The sequence below is a fragment of the Tenrec ecaudatus genome, chromosome 12, assembly GCF_050624435.1.
Source record: "Tenrec ecaudatus isolate mTenEca1 chromosome 12, mTenEca1.hap1, whole genome shotgun sequence".
NCBI classification, from domain to species: domain Eukaryota; kingdom Metazoa; phylum Chordata; class Mammalia; order Afrosoricida; family Tenrecidae; genus Tenrec; species Tenrec ecaudatus.
Window position 1 is genome coordinate 59,079,730 of NC_134541.1, and position 22,330 is coordinate 59,102,059.

Consider the following 22,330-nt stretch of genomic DNA (forward strand, 5'->3'; position numbering starts at 1 on the left):
AGCATCTGGATGCTGGAGGTATGATTCTCTTGACTCCCCAGAGTCACTGGAATTGACAACTTTGCTCTTAAAATCTCTTGCAATGTAGCAATATTGCCTTCTATTCACTCCCCCCTCCCTGCTTAATGTCATTGACGGATGTTCCTAAATCCTCATGATTCATTGAAATGTCTGACACTTGGCTCACAAGCTTCCTTGTCACTAAACTCAACCATTATCCAATGTGACTTCAATGATCCCTTTGATAACGTGATAGACACCTGCACTGTCAGCTACCTGGGTTCCTTCCCCCAAGGGTTTACTCCTCTATCTCATACATATGCCATCACCGTAAATGACCTGAGCCTGTCATTCTCTGGTGCCTGCAATTGTTAATTAAAGGAGCACAATCTCTGAGTCAGACCTCACATCTTCCCAGCATGCTTGCTCAACTCTGCACACTATCACCATAGGCTGACTTTCTCCACTGATGTGTTGAACGAGTATTTATTCAGTTATGTAATCTGGCAGTGACATGGTAAGCACTGCTGTATCGATTGAAAAGTAAGTCCTCTGCTTTCCTAAAGCTTATAGTCAATGGGTGGAGTGGACAGTGAGGTATTACATAAGTTTGTATGACTACAATGGCGTCCTTGAAGACCTTTGATGATGCCAGGCATGTCCTGAATCCTGGATTTGTAGTCCCTGAGTGTGTTTGTCTTTCCAGCAACATTCCTACAGGAACTATTCAGACGCCCTGGCCTTTGCTTTATGGCCCCTGCGTAAAGGCCACTTTTCTCTGCTCTATTGAAGATTCGAGCCTCTCGTGGTACATTTAGGTGTCATCAATTTGCTCTGACACAGGATGGCCGTAAGAACAAAGCGTTGCCCCGGCCTGCACTACTTTCATGATCTTTGATATGTTTGGATCTGCTTTTTCAACCCATGTGCCAATCGATCTCATTGGTTTCCATGGGTCCTCTACTTAACAAACATGGTGTCAATTTCTAGTGATTGGTCCAATGACTTAGTCAATGTAAGCAGGCTGAAGAAGGTGAAGTGCTATCCTTCTTATTTCTAAGGCACTCTGGTTACATTTATTTTTTTAAAGAAAGGGGTGTTCTTTCTTTTGGGACCCCACGTTCACTTTTCACACCAGAGTTCATACGTAACATTTTTTCTACTTCCCTTTTTAATGCTCCAACTCTTCCCTGCATAAAAGTTGACTGCAAAGAGTGACTTCAATCAGTTTCTTTGTAGTCATCAAAATGCTATTTTCACTTTTTAAACCTTCACAGAGGTTATTTTGCAACAGATTTTTCCAATGCAATAAGTTGCTTGATTTCCCCCCTTCTCCCCCCGCCCCCCAGCTTCTCCCAAGGACGTTGATTGTTGATCCATTGTTGCTTGTATTTCATAGAGTTTTCTACATAACATATTAGAAGTTTTACTGATTCATAGCTTTATTTTCTGTCTATCCTCAAATTAGTATATATTGTCCATTTAAGTATTTCTGGTGCCTACAACAATTGTCTGATGCAGAATTGGTGCTATATAATTATGGATGAAATAAATAAATAGATAGATAGATAAATAAATAAATAAATAAATAAATATCTAACCTTGGCAAAGCTGTTTCCTGGAGGCAAAATGTCACTTTCTTTTCTGACATTTTTTCGCAGAATGGAACTTGATGGAATGATTGGGTGCTAGTTCTCTCTGCCTCTCATGAAGATGTTTGACCCAGTTACCTCACAGTGAGTGTCCCTGGTGAACTAACTGCTCCTGAAGGACAATGAAGTGAAGCCAGGCACGAGGGGACGCATCTAAAACCTTCTAGGGCGATGACCAGTTAAACAAGAGAGGTCTTAGAATTTATGATGAATGAGCAAGAATGTCCACTGTCACTCATTTTAAATGTTAGCAGAGGGGGAAAGAGGCCTTTATGCTTCAGAGGATGGCTGAGGGGAGTAGAGAGGGGATGCGTCTGTTTGAGAGAAGTAATGTGAAGTTGATCTTCCTTGAGAAAGGCCACATCTTCAGGATTACAAACTCCCGGCATCTCTCAGGCTCTGACTGTGTGGTAAAGTGTGGAGAGTCAGAATCATCCAATCAAGAAGTAGCTAAGACATACATTTAAAGGAATCAGATTGGTACTGTGTTGACTTCCTTCCACCTGTTGTGGGTCTAGTCTAGTAGGAACAGTTTTTTTATACCACCAATAAGATGAAGTATGCCAAATACTATATGGGCACATAAAGAAATGGAATGGAGTTGCTAATGAGAAATCACACCCTGGCATCCAGCAATATCTTTGCATATCTAAACCTGTGAAAGTATAGAGCAGCCTAATCATAACAACCAAGCCGAGGTATCCCATCGTGTAAGTGAATGATCATCCTTACTGTAAGGGGAAAAGAAATCAAGTCCTATCACAGTTGTATTAATTCTCTGAGTTAACAGGGTTGAGGGAGACAAAAAAGCAGACAGCACCCAGGAAACACAGACTAGACACAAGTACGAAAACTCACCTGAGAGCAGAGGAGCAGTGAGACTTCCATTGAGAGGCAAGCCCTATGCTCAAAGCATGAGAACCAGAAAAGGTTGGCTTTTAATTTGGGCTTGGCCCCTGGATATGTCTGACAAAATTTCCCCATACAAATCTCACCTCTTTCTCTAGCCAATAAAAATAGCACACATTCTTTATGGTGAGTATAAGAATTAAATGATGCAATATGTGCTGAGCACAGTGCCTAGCAGAGAGCAAATACTATAAGGAGAGAGAAGGCAAATTTAAACATGCATTATCGCCTGGATGATTTGCTATAGCAGGGCTCTGGGCCGCCTACTTAAAGTGCTAAGTCAGTAGGCCTGGGGTACGAGTCAAAAATGTACATTTCTTAACAGAACTCCAGCGATACGGATGTGGCGGGTGCAGGGACCACCACTGGGAAACACTGCTCTCTTAGTCATTAAGCATGTGCAGACTGCCAGGTTTTGAACCCCCCTCTGCAGTTTGTAGCCATGTCCCCTAAGCCTGTCTGAGCTCTCTAATCCATGGTCTTCTCACGGAAAAGGCGGTTACTACCGATATCAGGCTGCTGCTATGAAGGATACATGCGACCGCGTGTAGCAAGTTTAGAAGAGACCCAGCCATTGCAACTAGCGGTCCTGGCATTGACTCTGACTTCTGGCTGTGTTACACACAACAGAAGATGTTCCTGGTCCCTCCGACGGCTAGCATGTTAGCGTCGAGGGGTGCAGCTGCCATACCCATGCATCTCGCTGAGGTGCTCTCTCATCCTCATTGGCCCAATATTTCACCAAACATTAATAGCCCCCCATAGCAAAATATGCCTCTTGTTGCTGCATCCGTAGGAAATGAGTCCGAAAATGCTTTGTTATGGTCTATGAGCATTCCATGCATTAATGTTGGAGGCAGACACCAGGGTTTTCTTCTTAGTCTAGAAGCTCCGTGTGAACGTGCTCACTCTGGGTGAGTCTGCTGACACTATTGGCACAGCGTCCACTATCGCAGGACCATACACACCACCACCGTTCAAGTAACTGTGCATTGCCACTTTGGTAATCCTCTGAAAATGGATTGCTATTGTTAGTAGATGAAGTGACTCCGTCGTTATTTAGACCAAAGAGGCAGTGCAGCCATCCTGAGCCAAGGCAAGATTCACAGTCCGAGAGTCGAAAGAAACTTTGAAGCACAGACTTGCTTTGCATATGTCCAAAACTTTATGGACAACAAGGATGTTGTCTCTTGATGGCCACCCTTGGGGTTACAAGTTAGGCTTGGAATTACTAACGCCGTTAGCTGGTCTACACACTGTCCGTATGATGGCAAGGAGGTCCCCTGGCTGCGGTGCGTAATTAATTGAGAGGGAGTGTTCTGAGGTCCTGTGGTACACTTCTCTGGTCCCAGCCAGCTTCCCTGTGCTGGGTTCTTGTCTGAGCTGGCTCTCCTACCCTCTAGGAGCTGCCATCTCAATTAAGCTTTGCATCTTAATGAGTCATGACTGATAAGTTTCTGTGAGGAGAATGATATGATTTCCTTGCTTAAGTTTTCCTTTTTTCCCCATCAAAACAGTTCTGCCTGGTAACAGTCACCAAGTACTAGTATAAATAGCCCTCCGCTCAGGCAAGTGTGGGGGAGGATGCTGTTAGCAATGTCTCAATTCAGCAGACAGCTGATTCTACAACATTTTTCAAAGGTTTTAAAATAATTGGGTAAAACCACAACAGTGTCTTTGGTGTGCACTTCTGCCCTTAGTTTCTAAACTGAAGCTTCATTTCATACGTTCTTAATTCAGGCACATCGAACTCATTAATTTCCCCACTAGTCTTTTTCTGCTCTCTCTCTTCTTTGAAGTAATGAGTTTTATAGCCACGATGCTGCTCGAAAGCAGACCATCAATATTAAACTTACAAAAACCCTTATTGACACCGGTGAATTCTGCTCTGACTGTACCTGTCTAGAGGTACACTTGCAGCAAGTGTTGCAGAGTTAAAGTGAGCTCTGAATACCTCCTGTTGCTATCTTCAGTTCCCCCTTGGTCTGTGTGTTGTGTTTAAAACACTCCCTTAAGCCAATGTCTGGGTCTCTTTTCCCCATACTTGAGGTTGTAGCACTGATGGACTTTTAACACGATCCACGATTCCCCGTTGCAGGCTGGGCCTGATAGCAGAGGCTCCGTGTTACTATGGACAGGAGGTCTGCCACTTTCCACTAGGAAGCAATCTTTTTGTCTCTCTCACCATCAATAACCACTGTGATATCTTTTGCAATAGCAATTACTTGTCCCTCCTGGGATCCCTACTTGAGGTACTCTGGGAATGTTAATCAAGCACCTATGTTAATTAGAAAATAGGGTTGGGGGAGCAGAGGTTCTGATTAACCTTTGAATATCTCTCCATCTGGCGACTGACTCAGTCAGGGTGGTTTTTTTTTGTTTTGTTTTTAAGGACTCTACCTTTTTAAAGAAGACATTTTTAGGTCCGTCCTGTATTTGCTTTGTGGGCAGGACTGAATGAAATGTGGGTATGAAAGTCTTCATTACTGGGCACCTACACTGTGTCTGTCCGTGGGGCAGTGGCAGCTCTGTGGCAGAAGGCTTTCCTCCATTCAATCCTTGGTCATGCACCCCATGCACAGACACCAATCATCTGTGAATGGAGACTCCTGTATCATGATGCTAAACAGATATCAGTACAGCTTGCAGACTTGGACATATTTGGAAGAAAGATCTCAAGTCGTGATTTACTTCTGAGAACCAGCCAACGAGAATCCTATGGATCACAGTGTTGTGCACGGTCACAATGTATTAGAGGCTAACAACTGCAGAAACAACTGTGTGTTGGTCCAGCACTCGATGTTTGCAAAACCAACACCTTGGCATTGAGCAGACTCTGACTCATCGTTCAGATTAGAACTGCCTCATAGGTTTTCTCTGGTATATTATTACAGAAGTAGACTTCCACTTTGTGTTCCCCGAGGGGCTGATGGGTTAGAACCACCAATCATTCTGTTAGCAGTCTAAATGCTTGAGCACCACTCCACCAGGGCACCATGTTTGAAAGCGCTATCATCTCTATTTTCAGAGGAAACATCTAATGCTCAAGTTGGCAGGTGTTGTAAAGGGGGAGGGCTTTTCCTCCTGAATTCCTGGGATGGTTTAGAAAACATTAAATGAGCACAAATTGAGAATAATGAGAAGAGTGATGCTCTCACATTTTATTCTTTGCTAACTAGAATCACTTTCATTTTACATTATTCATCCACATTCCAAATGAAATCCAATATTATTGAATTGATTCTAATGCATCTGCTGATCCTACAGGACACTATAGAACTGCTCTGATGCCTTTGGAAGCTGCCCCTCTTCACAGAAGTGCTCTGACCCCTCTTTCTCCAGGAAGCGGCTGGCTGGTTCCAACAACCAGCCCCTTGGCTATCAATCCACCATTTCATACCTTTCATTTCAGAACTCTAACTGGACAATAGAAAGATTCAATGTCTTTTAAAACATTAAAATTTATTTCATCTATAGTATGTGACATTCCCTAGCTCTATAGTATGTGACATTCACCAATCATTTACAGAGTTGTATGTGACCATCTATAGTATGTGATATTCACCAATCATTTACAGAGTTGGCCAATAGCTGGTGTTGTCCCAGGTACCCAGGATAACATAAAACCGAATTGTTTCTTGTCCTACCTGACCATGAATACAAGACAGGCCATTAGACCCATGAGGCCATGAGTCACTGGAAGCAGTGTCATTCTTAGAAATGTAGGCAAGTTATCAGAGACCTCAGGGTGGAGGTTGCAATGTGGTCTGCCAAATGAAAGAACATATGCTGACATATGGTACATTTGACCCTGGTCTTAAAGCAAGAGGAGAACTCACCCCAAAGGTACAAGGGGATAACATCAGATTCACAGGTGGAATTTGCCAAGGAGAGCACGCTGGTACATAGTCACTGATGGATTGATTGCAGACTCATGTGCCTGTCCTGAGCTGGGACCAAATTATGGACACTTGGTATGCTATGCCAGGAAGTTAGAAAAAATCCACAGAGAAATATCACCGACCCCCCCCCCCCCAATAAAGAAATACCACCCCACTGTCACACAGCCAGTAAGCTGTGGAGGGGAGTTTGGCTCCAGCTGGGCTTCACTTTAAAACTCCCTTTTTTTCCCCTCCCTTTTTTTCAGGCAGACTGCCAGGAAGCTTCTGCTCAACCCACTGAGAGTGACTTTGGAATGGAACCAAAACCTCACAGAAGGGCCAGCACAGATCTTACTCTAATGCTCTCTGAAGTTCAGAATTGCCCAGAAGATAGAAAGACCTGGTTGCTCTTAGACAGTCGAGGAGCAAAGCAGCAGCCCATTTCTCATGCTCCCTCTGGGATGGAACATCGGAGGAGAACAGCCCTCCCTCTTAACCACCATCTGGATCCCAATATCCCAGTGGAACTGGGCAAGCACCTGAAAGCTCAGCAGATCCCCTGGGTAGGAAATCTGTCCTGACATGTTGAACAAAGACGCAACTCTTAACTCTCCCCTTGTCCCTCATGTCCCTGTTTCCAGGGAACAGAGTTGCATGGCATAGCCATGAGGGAGAGTTAATTTAGTCATTACATTGTGCCTTGGCTTAATGTAGAAACTATTTTACAGACTGTATTATTTAATTACAGGACAAACCAATCAAAAAGAGATACCAAGAGGTATCAAGATGAACATGGACAGAGACCATTTCATTTTTTCCTTTTTCTTCCCCCCGTCCTTCTCCTGCTGCAAGGTGGCTGCCATCTGTGGGTAAGGTGATACCTTTAGTTCCATTTTGTCCTGCTCCCTCCCACCCCAGCTCTTCTTTGCTGGGGACATTTTTCTCATCTGCCATCCTAAAGATCCCTCTGCCACATGGGGCCCCTAATACTGGTGCTGACAGGCTGCTCATTAGTGCCAGGGTACTGCAGTCAGTCGATGGAATGCCAGAGCTGGGCGCCTGACACGTTTTCACAGAGCTGTCACCGGAGCCATGGCGCCTGCCAGCTCGGGTTGAACTCAAGCTGTGATACTCCCAGTGCCAATTAGTGCTCCAGTGTGCTGCTGGGCTGGGAGGAAGACCTTGTCAGTGCTGACACACAGGAGCGAGGTGGACATGTGGGCTGGGCGAAGGTGGCAGGAGGAGGTTATGGCTCAGAGCGTTGGCAAGAAGAATACCCATCTTGGGGGTCACTTTTTCTCTCACTGATTTGGTGCCTTTAATACTCTGAGAAAACAGAGAGGACAACCAACTGCCCATGAGATCTCTTCAAATGGAGTCGGAGAGCTGAAGTGGCAACTGAAATGATTCAGCAGCTGAGGAAGGTTGCTTCCTCCAAAGAGAGGATATCACTGTGCTGAAGGGATGGATGCAGGTATTGATACAAGGATGGATGAAGGCCTGAGGAGAGTGTACATGCCGGCCTGGATGCAGAGATGGCCCATGGATAGATGCAGGAGGCACCATTTCACAATGTGTAAAGAGAACATTTAAAGAGCAAGGGTTTGGTTTCAAATCCAGGAATACTCTGTTCTGCTATGATTCCACCCCTTAAATGCGGCCCTGGGCAAAATTTTCCATTTTTTTTAAACCCACCTCAATTCACACACAAAGGTAGATAGGTAGGTAGGTAGATAGATAGATAGATAGATAGATAGATAGATAGATAGATAGATAGATGCATTCATACAAGCACACAACATGCATACAGAGATATAGATAGATAAAGATAGGTACATAGATGATTGAAATTATATAGAAATAACCAAAAATTATCTGCCATCAAGTGGATTCTGACTCATAATGACTCTATAGGGCAGGATAAAATTGTCCCCTGTGCGTTCCCAAGACTATAAATATTTATACAATAAAATTGCCTCTGTAGAGAGGCTACTGGTTTTGAATTGCTGACCTTGTCTCAGCACATGACCCAGTATGCCAATTACTCAAAGGCAGAGAGAGAGAGAGAGAGAGAGAGGAGAGAGGGAGAGAAAGGGGGAGAGTTGGTAGTCACCCTCATTCTTTCTACCCACAAAGAGCACAATCCCTGCACCCTACCTGTACCTATCCCTACCACTTTTACTCAGGCTTTAGGGAACTAGAGTTGCAGCCATTGAAGGTTGAAGGGCAAGTAGAGTTGAAGAGCTGTGGTGATGGGGTGGCTTGTATGTCAGTATCTTGAATCTATCAGTCACTTTGAGGTAGAAAGGTGAGACTTTCAGCCCCTAGAAAGGTTTACAGCCTCTGCAAACCACGGATGCACTTCTGCTGCGGCCTCCAGGGTTGCTATGGGGCGGACCCTACTCATTGGCAGTGGGGGCAGAGGTAAGGAGGACAAGAAGGCACCCATCCCAAAGGGGAGGGGGAGCAATCGTCGGAAGATGAAGCAATGGATGAGTAGGTTGCAAAGTGTGTAGGTGGGTGGAAGGGAGGATGCGAGCGCACAGGAGGGAGAAACCAGGGGAGGATGGTGGAAGAGGATAATAGAAAGGTGGCATTGCTGAGTGGCTTGAGCTGTGAGTGTATAATTGAAGGTCTGAAATATAAATCTCCCTTCCCCCCCACCTGAGACACTGGAAGGGCCAGGAGGAAGGATGTGTCAGGCAAGCCACATATCAACCATTATTGGCTTAAGGTAGAGCTGGCCATGCTAAGGGCAGAGATGGTGCACCAAACATTCTTCTTCAAGGTCCCTTGTGAGCCTGCTTTACTTTTTTGCAAAAGAGTAGATGAAAAGGAATCTGTCCTTCAAGGGAAGCTTTCAGCACACCACAGCAGATTTCCCCTACAGGGAACTTCAGGAACGTCTTGAAGAGTCTGTGAAGACCAGAGGAAATGTCAAGGAGACCTGGCAGCAGAGTATTTCATCAGGGAACGCACGGAATCTTGATCGTGAGCCTCAAAGTGGAGCAGAATTCTTCAAGGATCAGAAGGAAGTCTTTGGGTAGAAAGTGCCTTTGGTACATTGGCGAATATCAATATATGTTCATTGAATCAACATGTATTCTCAAATCCTTTTTAGGTGATAGGAACTGCACTAGACTGAAGAGAACTGAAGCTCAGTGAGACCCAGATCCCAGTATTAAAGGACTCATGGACAGGGATGGGCACAGTAATCCGACATCAAGACATACCTGAAAAATTTCTCCTTATTGAACACTTAGCCAAGATCTTAGTATGTCTTTGTTTGCATCTAAGTATTGTTTGCATCTCAATCATCTAGGTAAGGTTTCAGTTTTGCATCTTTTGTCTCCCCTCCTGCCCCATGCTTTGTTTGTCTGGGGCAACAAAGGAGGCAAGTTCACCCAGATGAAGTGTTCTGTATGGGCACTGTATGATCTCTAGTTCAAAAATGTGTATTAATATAAGCGCAAAGATTGGTGATGAGACTCATTGCTTTCCATGAATTATATGATGGTTTCTCAGAAAGGTGGCAATAAGAAACCCCAGCCTTTTCCCTAAAGCTCCCCAAAAAACTCAGTAGAAACTGGAGATTTCAGCATTGAGTTTTGCAAATAATTTTCTCAGAGAAGTGAGATTAAAAACAGCACATTTCAGGATTAATTGCAAAAGATTCTATTTCTGCTTACTTAGGGAAGAGTCTGAGGAATTATATGCGACTAAAGGTATTATTTTATCAACAGAAGGTCTCCAGCTTCAGGACAGCATCAAATCAATCCTCACAGCCTACTCAAGGGACAGATATGCATAGAACTCGGGATGGGCCGTGGGACTCCCCAGAAATGTGTGGCCGCTCTGGTCCTCAGGAATGTGTGTAGGATTCCACAGGCATTCGTGCAGAGAGAGATGGCACTTCTCCCTGAGCAGAGCACGCCTCCGGATACAAGCAGCATCTGTATACCTTGAAATGAGCATGCAGAACGAGAGCAGTTATTGTTACCAAAGCTAGAATGCTTGCTCTTTGAACCCTGGAATGATAAGATCCGGAGGAGAACCAAACACCACACTGTCGCTACTAGCATATGGAAAATTCATGGCAGTATCAAGAAGTGCCTTGGCAGGCTCAACTTCCCTCTCCATCTTTAATATGAATGACTTATATTTTCTCTATGTATGATGACATACCAGGTACATGATCTTCAGGAAACTTTCTTCTGCCTTTCCCCTCATTCTCTGCTTCTTCTTGGGAAATGTGAGCCACCATTAAAACAATGGTTGGAGTCTCTATACTTTTGCCCACAAAACTTGTCGAGAGTGGTAACACATATGCTTTTATTTTTATTTATTTTTTAACATATACTCTTTAAAGGATATATATGTGTGTGTATACACACACATATATGTGTATATATATATATATATATAAAGTAAATAGGACCAAATGAGTTGTAATGGCTGAAACTAGGAGTTACCGGAAATGTGCAGAACAGAGCAGTCTGAAGGAGAAAATGCAATGGAGTGAGCAAGGTTGCCAATCTTGCTTGGGCTCCATTAGCAATTCATCCCAGGACTGCGAATACACATGTTAAGAATGATGTTAATGGAAACAGGAGAATTCATAACCTGGCACTGCCATCTTATGGAACAAAAGACAACAATCGTTTCTTGCCTTTGGAGTTTTTGTAGCATATCTTTTTCTCTTATGAAGCCCAGTCTGTCCCAGCACATTTAAAAACAAGGAGTGTTTTGGACATAGTAGAAAAAAGATAAAGGCCTGAAGGCAGAGGGTCTCCAGTCTCAGCTCAGGTTTGGCAGCAGTGCAGTGCCGTTTCTTATCTCCAAATAATCAGTCACCAGGAAAACAGCACCATGGGGAGCTCCAAGGTGATTAGTTATTACTTGGCATGTCTCATCAGCTTGAATCTCGGAAAGCTAATCTGGACCATGGATCTGGAACAAAAAGTGTTCATCTAAATTACTCTGATCCACAGGTAGATTCTGATTATCCTGTTCGTCACCCCTGGATGCATCTTCTGTTTCCATAGCAGCTCAACCCTCAGTAAAATGGAACCATCTGGCCAAGGCTCAGGTAAAATTCCCTGAGGGAACGAATCTGTTCAACTGCCACAACAGGGGAACAAGGACTCTCAGCTGCATAGCACGACAAACAGAAGGATAAACAGAAGAAGGATCAACTACAGATGGAAGAGACAAAGTAATAGCAAAGAAGTGAGATGGACAAATAAAAGTGTAAGTAGCTGGATGTACAACAGAGACACATGTTAGAGTATATGACAGAGGGGAGACTAAATCTGAAACAGAGACAGCATACAGGGACGAGACAAAAGGAGAAGATGCATGGAGACAAAGGAACCAGAAAAAAGTTAGAGGATTACAAGGGGATATGAAAAAAATACATCAAACACGAGTGGCCTGAGAGGATGAAAGGGTATTGTGCCTCTTGAAACAAGTGAGGTAAATTTGTTTTCAGTGATAAATCTTCCACCGATTGTGAATAAGCAAACTTCCCCAGGATCCAGCAGCACTGGGGCTCAGCATCAATCCAGGTTGAATGATAAGAGTCCTGAGCTAAGAAAGCTTGCTGTTTGGAAGGTCCTCACTTGGGATGTATTTGGCCTGGTTTGCATTACCGATCCCCTCATGGACAGCAGAAGGTCCCTCCCAGATTTTGAACTTGTCCCCATTCATAAATGGTGGTTTCAAATAGCAAGACAGGCAGATAACCCAGTGACTCTTCTTGGGCCTTCCGTTCTACATAGCAGTGTCAGGAATGGTGGCAGCTTCCAGAAATTGAGGCCAAATACCTTCTCTGATAACTTTTAGTAGAACAAATGATCACTGTCTGAGACTGAAAATTCTGTATTTGTGGCCCATTCTTATCCCAAGAGTGACTTTGAACATGTTCAGCCCTCAGCTGCCAGCTGTGGGGGCATGTCTCATCCCAGGAGATACCCTTTGTCCAAAGTCACACTTTTCTTGAGGCACCCAACTCCCCTGACCACTGTGGTAGTTTCAAGGCTCACCCCAGGTACTCTGAAAGAGGACAGTTTGGAACCCCCAGAGGGTCACTGAGATGCCTCATTGAACAGGATTGGAACTTGGTGATTTCCTCTATCTTGTCCAGCTTCCTTCCAATTTCTTCTGGAAGCGTTGTTTCTAGGAGAATGCCCTCAAATCCTTCTTCCCAGTGCTCCAAGATATGAATGCAAGATTCTGGCATGGAGTAGGGACCAGTGGATAGGTCTGGGGGGCTGGCCCCAATCCCAACTACTAAGTGGACACCTGCCCTCCCCCCAGAAGAATTCATTTCAAAAGACGGCATTGACTCTGTGGCTCCGGGAGAGGGACATATCTGATTCGAGCACACAGGTGCTGACTAAGGGGGAGGAGGAAAGAGTGGAGCACATCCTGGCCCACCAGGCCTTGAAAACGATGACCAAAATTTGAGCAGCCAGTCCATAAAGAGGACCACATGGGAGGCCCCACTATGAGACATGACGCCCCTCACTGACCCATAGTTCTACAGAGGACACTGGAGACAGTGTGGGAATTGCACCTGATTTTATCCCGCCACACTGAGGCAAAACACTAAGGGGGTATAACAACAGAACAGCAAGAGAATGGAGCAGCAAGGTCCCCAAGGAATGCTAAAGGTGGACTTTGGGGTCAGGGCATGATGCCCCAACAGATTGGACTAGAAAACACTCCTAAAGGCCCACAAACATTCCTTGAACTAACTACAAGGTTTTCTTTATTTTTGCATTTTGTTTTTTTTAGTCATTGGTGTGTTGTTGTTTTGTTGTATATTGTTGTTTGGTTTTTCTCTGTCTTATTTTTGTGCATCTTATTATCTCTGCAGGTCTGTCTAAATAAGATAGGCTGGATGAACAATCTGAAGGAGAAAACAATGGGCCAACAATTCTGGGGGATATGCGAGAAGGGGAGGTGGGGGGGAAGGAAGCGGTGTTAAAAAACACAGGGAGAAGGGACAACAAGTGATCCAAATTGGTGGTGAGGAGGATGTTGGAGGCCTGGTAGGGCATGATCAAGGGTAATGTAACCAAGAGGAATTTCTGTAACCCTGGTGGGGACTGAGCATGATAGTGGGACAGGAGGAAAGTCAAGGGAAATAGAGGAAAGAGCTGGGAGGCAAAGGGCATTTATAGAGATCTAGATAAAGACATGTATATATGTAAACATATTTATATATGAGGATTGGGAAATAGATCTATGTACATATATTTATAAGGTTAGTATTAAGGTAGCAGAAGGGCATTGGGCCTCCACTCAAGAACTCCCTCAATGCAAGAATACTTTCTTCTATTAAATTGGCATTCTATGATGCTTACCTTCCTGACACAATCTCTGAAGACAACGCGGGTGCATAAGCAAATGTGGTGAAGAAAGCTGATGGTGCCCGTCTATAAAAAGATATAGCATCTGGGGTCTTAAAGGCTTGAAGGTAAACAAGTGGCCAACTAGCTCAGAAGCAACAAAGCCCACATGGAAGAAGCACACCAGCCTGTGTGATCATGAGGTGCTGAAGGGATCAGTTATCTGGCATCAAAGAACAAAAAATCATATCATTGTGTGTTCACCTCCATGATACTTTCACTGAAGACAAATGGGTGCATAAGCAAATGTGGTGAAAAAAGCTAATGGTGCTCAGCTATCAAAAGATATAGCATCTGGGGTCTTAAAGGCTTGAAGGTAAACACAAGCGGCCATCTAGCTCAGAATCAACTAAGCCCACATAGAAGAAGCACACCAGCCTCTGCGATCATGAAGTGTTGAAGGGATTAGGTATCAGGCATCTTCAGAACAAAAAAATCTTACCATAGTGAATGAGGGGGGGAGTGTGACATGGAGACCCAAAGCCCATTTGTAGGCCACTGGAGATCCCTTGCAGAGGGGTCTCGGGGAGGAGAAAGCCAGACAGGGTATGATGTAACGATGAAAAATACAACTTTCCTCTAGTTCCTAAATGCTTGCCCCCCCCACCTCCCCCCAATATCATGATTACAATTCTACCTTGCAAATCTGGCTAGACAAGAGAATGTACACTGGTACAGATAGGAACCAGAAACACAGGGAATCCAGGGCAGATGATCCCTTCAGGACCAGTGGTGAGAGTGGCAGTACTGGGAATGTAGAGGGAGGCTGTATTGGAAAGGGGGACCCGATTATAAGGATCTACATGTGACCTCCTTCCTGGGAGATGGACAACAGCAAAATGGGTGAAGGGAGACTTTGGACAGGGCAAGATATGACAAAATAATAATTTATGAATTATCAAGGCTTCATGAGGGTGAGGGGAGCAGGGAGGGAGGGGAAAATGAGGAGCTGATGTCAGGAGCTTAAGTGGAGAGCAAATGTCTTGAGAATGATGAGGGCAATGAATGTACATATGTGCTTTACACGATAGATGCATGTATGGATTGTGATAAGAGTTGTATGAGACCCTAATAAAATGATTTTTAAAAGAACAAAAACCACCACAACAACAAAATCCTTCTTCCTTGCCAATCACTTTCTCTGTACTGCTTCTCGCTGCCCCATCTGCAACAACACACAGATCTCCACCCTGGTTCCTTTAGCTCCTTCACCCAGCACTTTCCTATGAGTTACAGACACACATGCATTTCTGCCCACATGCATATGTGCACACATGCACTTCTCACTAACTAGCAATCAACAACAAAAGGAGGGGCATTTTCCAGGATCTCCTACAATTTCACGTTCTCAGAGACCTTTCTTGACCTTCTGTCGACCTATATTGCTTTATTCTCTCACCCTTATCACAGCCTGCTATGTTGTGTACTCACTCACTTTTATTACCTGTCTTATGAGAATGTGTGATCATAGAGCAAGAGTGTATCTTTTTCTATGGCTATATCTTTAGCTTCGTGAAAAGTTTCTGCACTGTTGTAAGCACTGAGGATCAATTGAATATTTGAATGCATCTTACTTTCAAGTAAAAGCTGGTTTAAAGATAAATATCACCTTGATTTAAATTCTAAAGGATTTATTAACCAATACATTAAAGCACAAAACAACATTTAGTTTGATTTATATACATTTCACAATTTATCAAAACATTAAATTTTATTTGTTATCTAGGATCGACTAAAATAAGAACAACAAAATCACCAGAACAACTAACAAAATAGCAATTAGATTTTGAGAAGTGATGAAGTACAGACTTGGAAATGGCTGTTTAAAAATAAACATAGCCATTCAGAGCTTTTATCTGCCCTTATATGTTTGTGTTTTCTTTCTCTTAAAACAACCAACTGAATACCACCACTTACACTAACATACCACCAAACAACTCGCCACCGATTCACACAAAGACAACCGAACTGAATTTCCAGAAATTGGAGAGATCCCCAAATATGACATCTTCAACTCCAGAGACGATGCTTCCATTACAGAGAACACCAAATCTTTCTGAGAATCCCAACCACATTGTCAGCAGGCTGCATAATTAAATGAACCCTTGCACAGAATGACCAATGCTTCCACTTCCTAGCTACAGCCGAGACATCTTAAATGTTCTCACATGATCCATATACCACATTACTCTTCTTACCTTTGGGGGAGATGTGTCTCCAGGTAACTGTAGGCTCTGGTCTACCCGTTGCTATGCAGGTGAGGCTGATGTTGTTCCCTTCATTAATGGAGATATCTGAAGAAATTTCTACAATTTTGGGAGATACTGCAAAGGAAAAAAATAGAAAGATAATAAAAAATAACCCTAGTAAAATATTCTGTTGTTTTCTTATAATGGAAGTCGGCAGAATAAGCCAGAGACTAAAATATATTAGAGAAATGTCTTTAAACATGAAAGCAAATCTTACCTTGAATTTAGCTTCTATATCCTCCCTCCCACTTAAACATGAAGTCTGAGAGCCTGAATGGGAAAACATCTCGCTACAAGACAGCAGTGGCTATTCTCCTTTTCTCCATCCACTTCCCGGGTCCACACACACACACACACACACACACACACACACACACACATACACACACACACACACACACACACACATACACACACACACATACACACACACACACATACACACACACACGCACACACACACACACACATACACACACACACACACATACACACACACATACACGCACACACACACACATACATACACATACACACACACGCACACACACATACACACACATACACACACGCATACACACACACACACATACACACACACACGCACACACACACACACACACATACACGCACACACACACGCACACACACATACACACACATACACACACACATACACACACACATACACACATACACACACATACACACACACGCACACACACATACACACATACACACACATACACACACGCATACACACACGCGCACACACACACGCACACACACACACACATACACACACACATACACACACACACATACACATACACACACACACACATACACACACACACACACGCTAGCCTCCACACTGCTTTCAAGATTCATTAAATAAGACAATTCTCATCATAACACATCTCTGCCTTAACACCTCTCATTCACTGCCATCGAGTCTTCAGTCTGCGTAGTCCTTATGACATACTTGATATCCAAGCTCCTCATTCGAGCATACTAAGTTAATCAGAACAAAATATCAACTTCCATTTCCACTGACAACTCCAGCTATTCCACCTCTAGGCCCCACACACTGTGTACATCCTCAAAAACAAAAAGACAAAAACACAACCTCAGTGCCATTCAGTCCATGCTGACTCATAACGTCCCTATGAACTGCACCTGTGGGTTTCTGAGACTACGTCTTGATAGGAGGAAAAAGCCCCATCTTTCTTCCACGGATCGACTTTTTGTTTCAAACTGCTGCTGTTGCGGTTAGCAGCCCAAAGTGTCACCATGACGCCACCAGGGCGCCTTCTATTTCTATCTCTATTGCTCCGCATGCCCTTCCTTTATGACCTGAATTGATGACAGCTGCTTCACCCACTCTCTCCTTCTAGATAGCTGATGGAGAATGGAAAGGAATGTCAGTTAGCCAGTCTACTCTTGAACTCTTTTTGTCTCCTGAGATACTCCTCCCAAGGAGGGGAGGGGGTTAAATAGTTAATTGGTGAGTCACAACTTTCCATACATCTGCTTCCTCACTTCCTCAACCCTTTAGCTCGAGAATCAGCCTTACCTAAGAAGTTGACTCTCAGCTGTGCTCCTCCCAGGGACTGTTCTCCTAGAACAGCATTACTCTGCTACTGAGTCCACGATTGAGTGTGTGCTCCTGGTACTGCAGTCCCGTATCTAAGTTCCTAGTCTCAGCTTCACCACCTGTAAATATGATGTTTGGCTTTCCATGTGGCTACTCAACTGTTTTATCAGCCAGTTGCTTTAGAATTCAAGCAGATAACCAATCCAACCAACTCACTGCCCTCCAGTGGATGCAGACTCAGAATGATCGTATAGCACAGGGTATAATTGCCCTGTGAGTTTCTGAAACGGTAACTGCTTACAGGAGTAGAAAGCCCATTGTTCCCCAGCCAAGTGGATAAAGCGAACTTTAATTCTTTGATCCTACTTTCTAATCCTTGACACTTACCCTACTATGTTATTTTTATTTGCTTAGTACTTCTCATACACTACTCCTTGAGTTTCTGATAGCCTGAATCATGTTCTATTCATATTTATATTCATAGTAAGAGGTCAACAAATATTTATTGGATTGAACTATAAAGTCTATCCAGAGGAGACACCATCCCAACGGGCTACATGCATGTAACAAACTCAGAGATGAATCATAAATATGATTGAGACACATTCCCTTTATGCAAAATAAATGGTTCTGTGAATGGTTTGTTTCTATTTATTAGGGCCTCTCTTTAAAGAAATGGTGATCAGAGACACCACCATTCAAGCTGTCAAGACAACCTAGTCTGCATGTGACCTGACCCACTGCGAAGACAGGAAACTTGGTCCCTCTTCCCCGGTCAGAGTGTAACCACTACATTAAACTGATTCCTAGGGACTTCAACGCTGGTCTTTCCTGGATATAAATGGTGGTAATTACATAATCTCCTGTCAACTTGAGGGTATTAAGAGTGAAGGGATGGGGTTTAGCCTCTTAGTTTGATGACCTCATTTGGAGGCATGATGAATATAAATAGCTGTTGAGACACTCAGAGTGCAGGAGGAGGCACATGGAGACTGGGCCAGCATTGAGATGCTTCTACCATCACTGGATCCACAAGATTTTCTACCTACCAGCCTGTGATCTTGCATTCAGCAACATTGAATGTGCTGTGTAAGTCTAAAGAGGAATTTATGGACTAGTTTTGGACATATGGGCAATATAGGACCGATGGGCTGGGATGTTTTCTCAATATACAATTTTTCTATGATATAAAGCTTTCTCTTCCACACATATCTCTGGATTTGTTTCTCTAGTCCACCTGGACTTACACAAAAAAGCATTACTCGTTCACTACTAGTTGTACTGGGTCTTCTTTTCCATAGAAATGAGTGTGTCATGGAGATATATTTTCTTACTCTTCCATTCTCTCTTTCTTACCCCGATTTTTCCACTGGATCTTCCCTACACTCCACCTGATTGGATCACTTTTTAAAATTATTATTAATAACTGGATGATGCAACTTTCCCCCTGAACCTTCTGGGTTTGCTATGGTGTTTGGTAGCGTACACTCCTCTCTCCAACAACTTATACTTGGAATTCTTCAGAGTCTGGCTGAACTGTCATGCCTTCCATACGACTTTCCATACGGCTTTTCAGGTAACCTTCAAGATGCAACCTCTCTTCCTGGAATTACTTCCTTGATGGTCTTTAAAATAAACTTCCTTATGTTTCCTTCATAGTATCATTTCCTTCTTTGCTGTAAATTATATGATTAGAACATGTTAAATAAGAGTTTGACTACTCTATTTATGCTTTCAGAAATGGGGTGCCTTTGTAGAGCAATCATCAATTAATCATATTGAGATTCAAATCCACATATGATTTGGATAGAGCAAGTGAATGTGTGTGCATGTGGATTTGCACTTGAAAATACACTTACCAGTACTCTCACAGGCATTTGGTGAGATGGAATAAAATGGAGCGTGAATGTGGTGCAGGTGGTGAGATATGACTGATTCTCCGACTAGCACATTTTAAGGTGTAGAGTTACACTTTATGCCTGTATTGTTAAAGTTAGCTTGCATATTTCTAGGATATCAAGATAATCGGCAAGTTTATGATTGGACATTAGATTTGTTTACTTCGTATTTACATTTCTGAATTAGTTTGTTGTAGGATAATTTTAACCGATGCTAAAAAACAAAAACAAATAAACAAATCTTTCAAGGTACTTAATTCACAGTTTTAACTGGGGCAATATTTTCCATGCCACCATGTCCCCAAGCCCTATATTTGCCTAGCCTAAGTTCCGTTCCATTATGGCAATTATACAAGATTTGCTTCTGTCTCAGAGGACAGGCTGCCTGCAGAATGTCTGCACTGACTTTGCATCCACTACTTCAGTTGTGCAGGTAAGTAATTTATTGATCTGTAAAGCACTCTGAGATGTTCTGCAAGGGATTATGTCATGCCAATACCATGCAATAAAATAAAATAAATGATGGACTTTGTGCACACAGGGTGATTTAGGGTTTGTAGTTGGAATTGTGCTTAAAGTACATTTTAAGTGGAAATCAAACTGGGTAATGAATTACTCTTGCTTTGGAAGGGCTTATTGGGAGTACATTTTCCTGGCTTCTTACGTGATAGTTAATCTGCTAATCATACACTAAAGAACAATGGACAGTCCCCAAGTAGAAAAGGTGGTTTGGGCCAGACCTGTGAGTGGAGTAAGTATATTAAATAAGAAAATCATATCTCATGTTTGGAAGATACATCTAGATTCACCACCACCCTCCCATGACAACTGAAAAGCATCCAACTCATGAAGGGGAAGTTCAGAAAATTCTTGCTATCTTTCCAACTCTGCTTTTGACTATAGCTCAGATTTGGCACATTGCTCCTAGGTAGATTGGAAAAGAAGTCGATTCATGACAAAGCACTGTGTGAGCTTCATCAGAAGTACAATTCCAATCATCAGAACTACATTTATAAAGAGCATATGCTATTAGAGGACTAGAGATATTCTATTCTAGGTGGCCACTTCTAGAAATACTGATGGTATTCAAAATCAAATCAAAATGATGCTGTCTTTGGTAATTAATGTTTATAAGGAAACGCACTCCTCTATGCCAGAGAATTTGGAATCCATCTACGGGACCAACTGAGCGGAAGAGATCCATATTTGTACCCATTCCAAAAAAGAGGACCCAACAGAAAGTTCAAATTATAACATGATATCATTCATATTACATGAAAGTAAAATTTTGCTGAAGATCATCCAATGGTTGCAGCGGTACATTGACAGGAAGCTGCCAGTGGTCCGGGCCCATTTCCAGAAGAGGAATGGGCCAGTCATCACTGCTGATGTCAGACAGATCATGGCTGAAAGCCGATTATATTAGAAATATATTTGCTTGTATTTTATTGACTATGCCAAGGCATTCAACTGTGTGAACTACAACTAACTAGGAATGCTATTGTGAAGAATGGTACTCCAGAACATTCCATTGTGCGTGTGCGCATTTCCTTGTACTCATCAAAAGGCAACATGTGTGAACAGAACAAGGAAATACTGCATTGTTTAAAGTCAGGAAAGGTGTATATCATGGCTGTGTCCTCTAACCACATTCCTTCAATCTGTTTGCTAAGCAAATAATCAGAGACACTAGCTTGTATGAAGAAGAACGTGGCATCATGACTGGAGGGTGACGTATTAACAAGCTTCCAAATACAGATGACACATCCTTCCTTGCTGAAAGAGAGGACTTGACACAGTTGCTGATGAAGATCAAGGACTGCAGACTTCAATGTGGGCTGTAATTCAAAGTAAAGACCCAAATCCTCACAACTGGAATGGATAGTATCATGATAAATGGAGAAAAGGTGGCAGTTGTCAGGAATTCCATCTTGCTTGGATCCCCAATCAAAGCTTATGGAAGGGGCAATGAAAGGATCACATGAAGAATTGTATTGGGTAAATCTGCTACTCAAGACCTCTTTAGCATATTGAAGGGCAGGGATGTTCCTTTCAGGAATAACTGTGCTTGACTCAAGCCATGGCATTTTCCATTGTCTCATGTGCAAGTGCAAGTTGGACATTGAATAAGAAAGATTGACGAAGAGTCTGTGTGTTTGAATTGTGGTGCTGGCAAATACTGAACGCACCACTGACTGCCAAAGAACAAACAATTCTGTCTTGTAAGGAGATGCTGTTGTTGTTAGGTGAAATCTGTTTGTCCTTTTGGCAGCCCATGGTACTTTCAATAATTTCCTCAAACACCACCATTCAAATGCATCGATTCTTCTAGCGTCCTCCATATGCAATGTCCACCTTTCACACGTGTATGAGGCAATGGAAAATACTGTGGCTTGGGTCAAGCACACCTTAGTCCTCAAAGGAACATCCTTGCTCTTCAATGCTCTAACGATGTCTTTTGCAGAGGATTTACCTAATGCAATTCATTTTTAGATCTCTTGACTGCTGCTTCCATGAGCATTGGTTGTGCATCCAAGTGAAACAAAATCCTTGACAATGTCAAACTTTTCTTCATTTGTTGTGATGCTACCTATTGGTCCAGTTGTGAGGATGTTGGTCTTTCTGACATTGAGCTGTAATCCATCCTGAAGGTTGCAGTCCTTGATCTTCATCAGCAAGCGCTTCCGTTGCTCCTCACTTTCAGCAGGAAAGGTTGTGTCATCTGTATA

At 43.0% G+C, this 22,330-nt stretch overlaps 1 protein-coding gene across 2 annotated transcripts in view; it reads right to left on the bottom strand.

Annotated features, from left to right (window-relative positions):
- Positions 1-22,330, bottom strand: part of NTM (neurotrimin) — a 577,270-nt gene that overhangs the window by 149,559 nt on the left and 405,381 nt on the right. For both annotated transcript variants that reach the window (XM_075527880.1, XM_075527879.1), the window contains exon 3: positions 16,056-16,181. In XM_075527880.1, the coding sequence (XP_075383995.1) occupies positions 16,056-16,181 (126 nt within the window). The remainder of the gene's footprint in view (positions 1-16,055; positions 16,182-22,330) is intronic.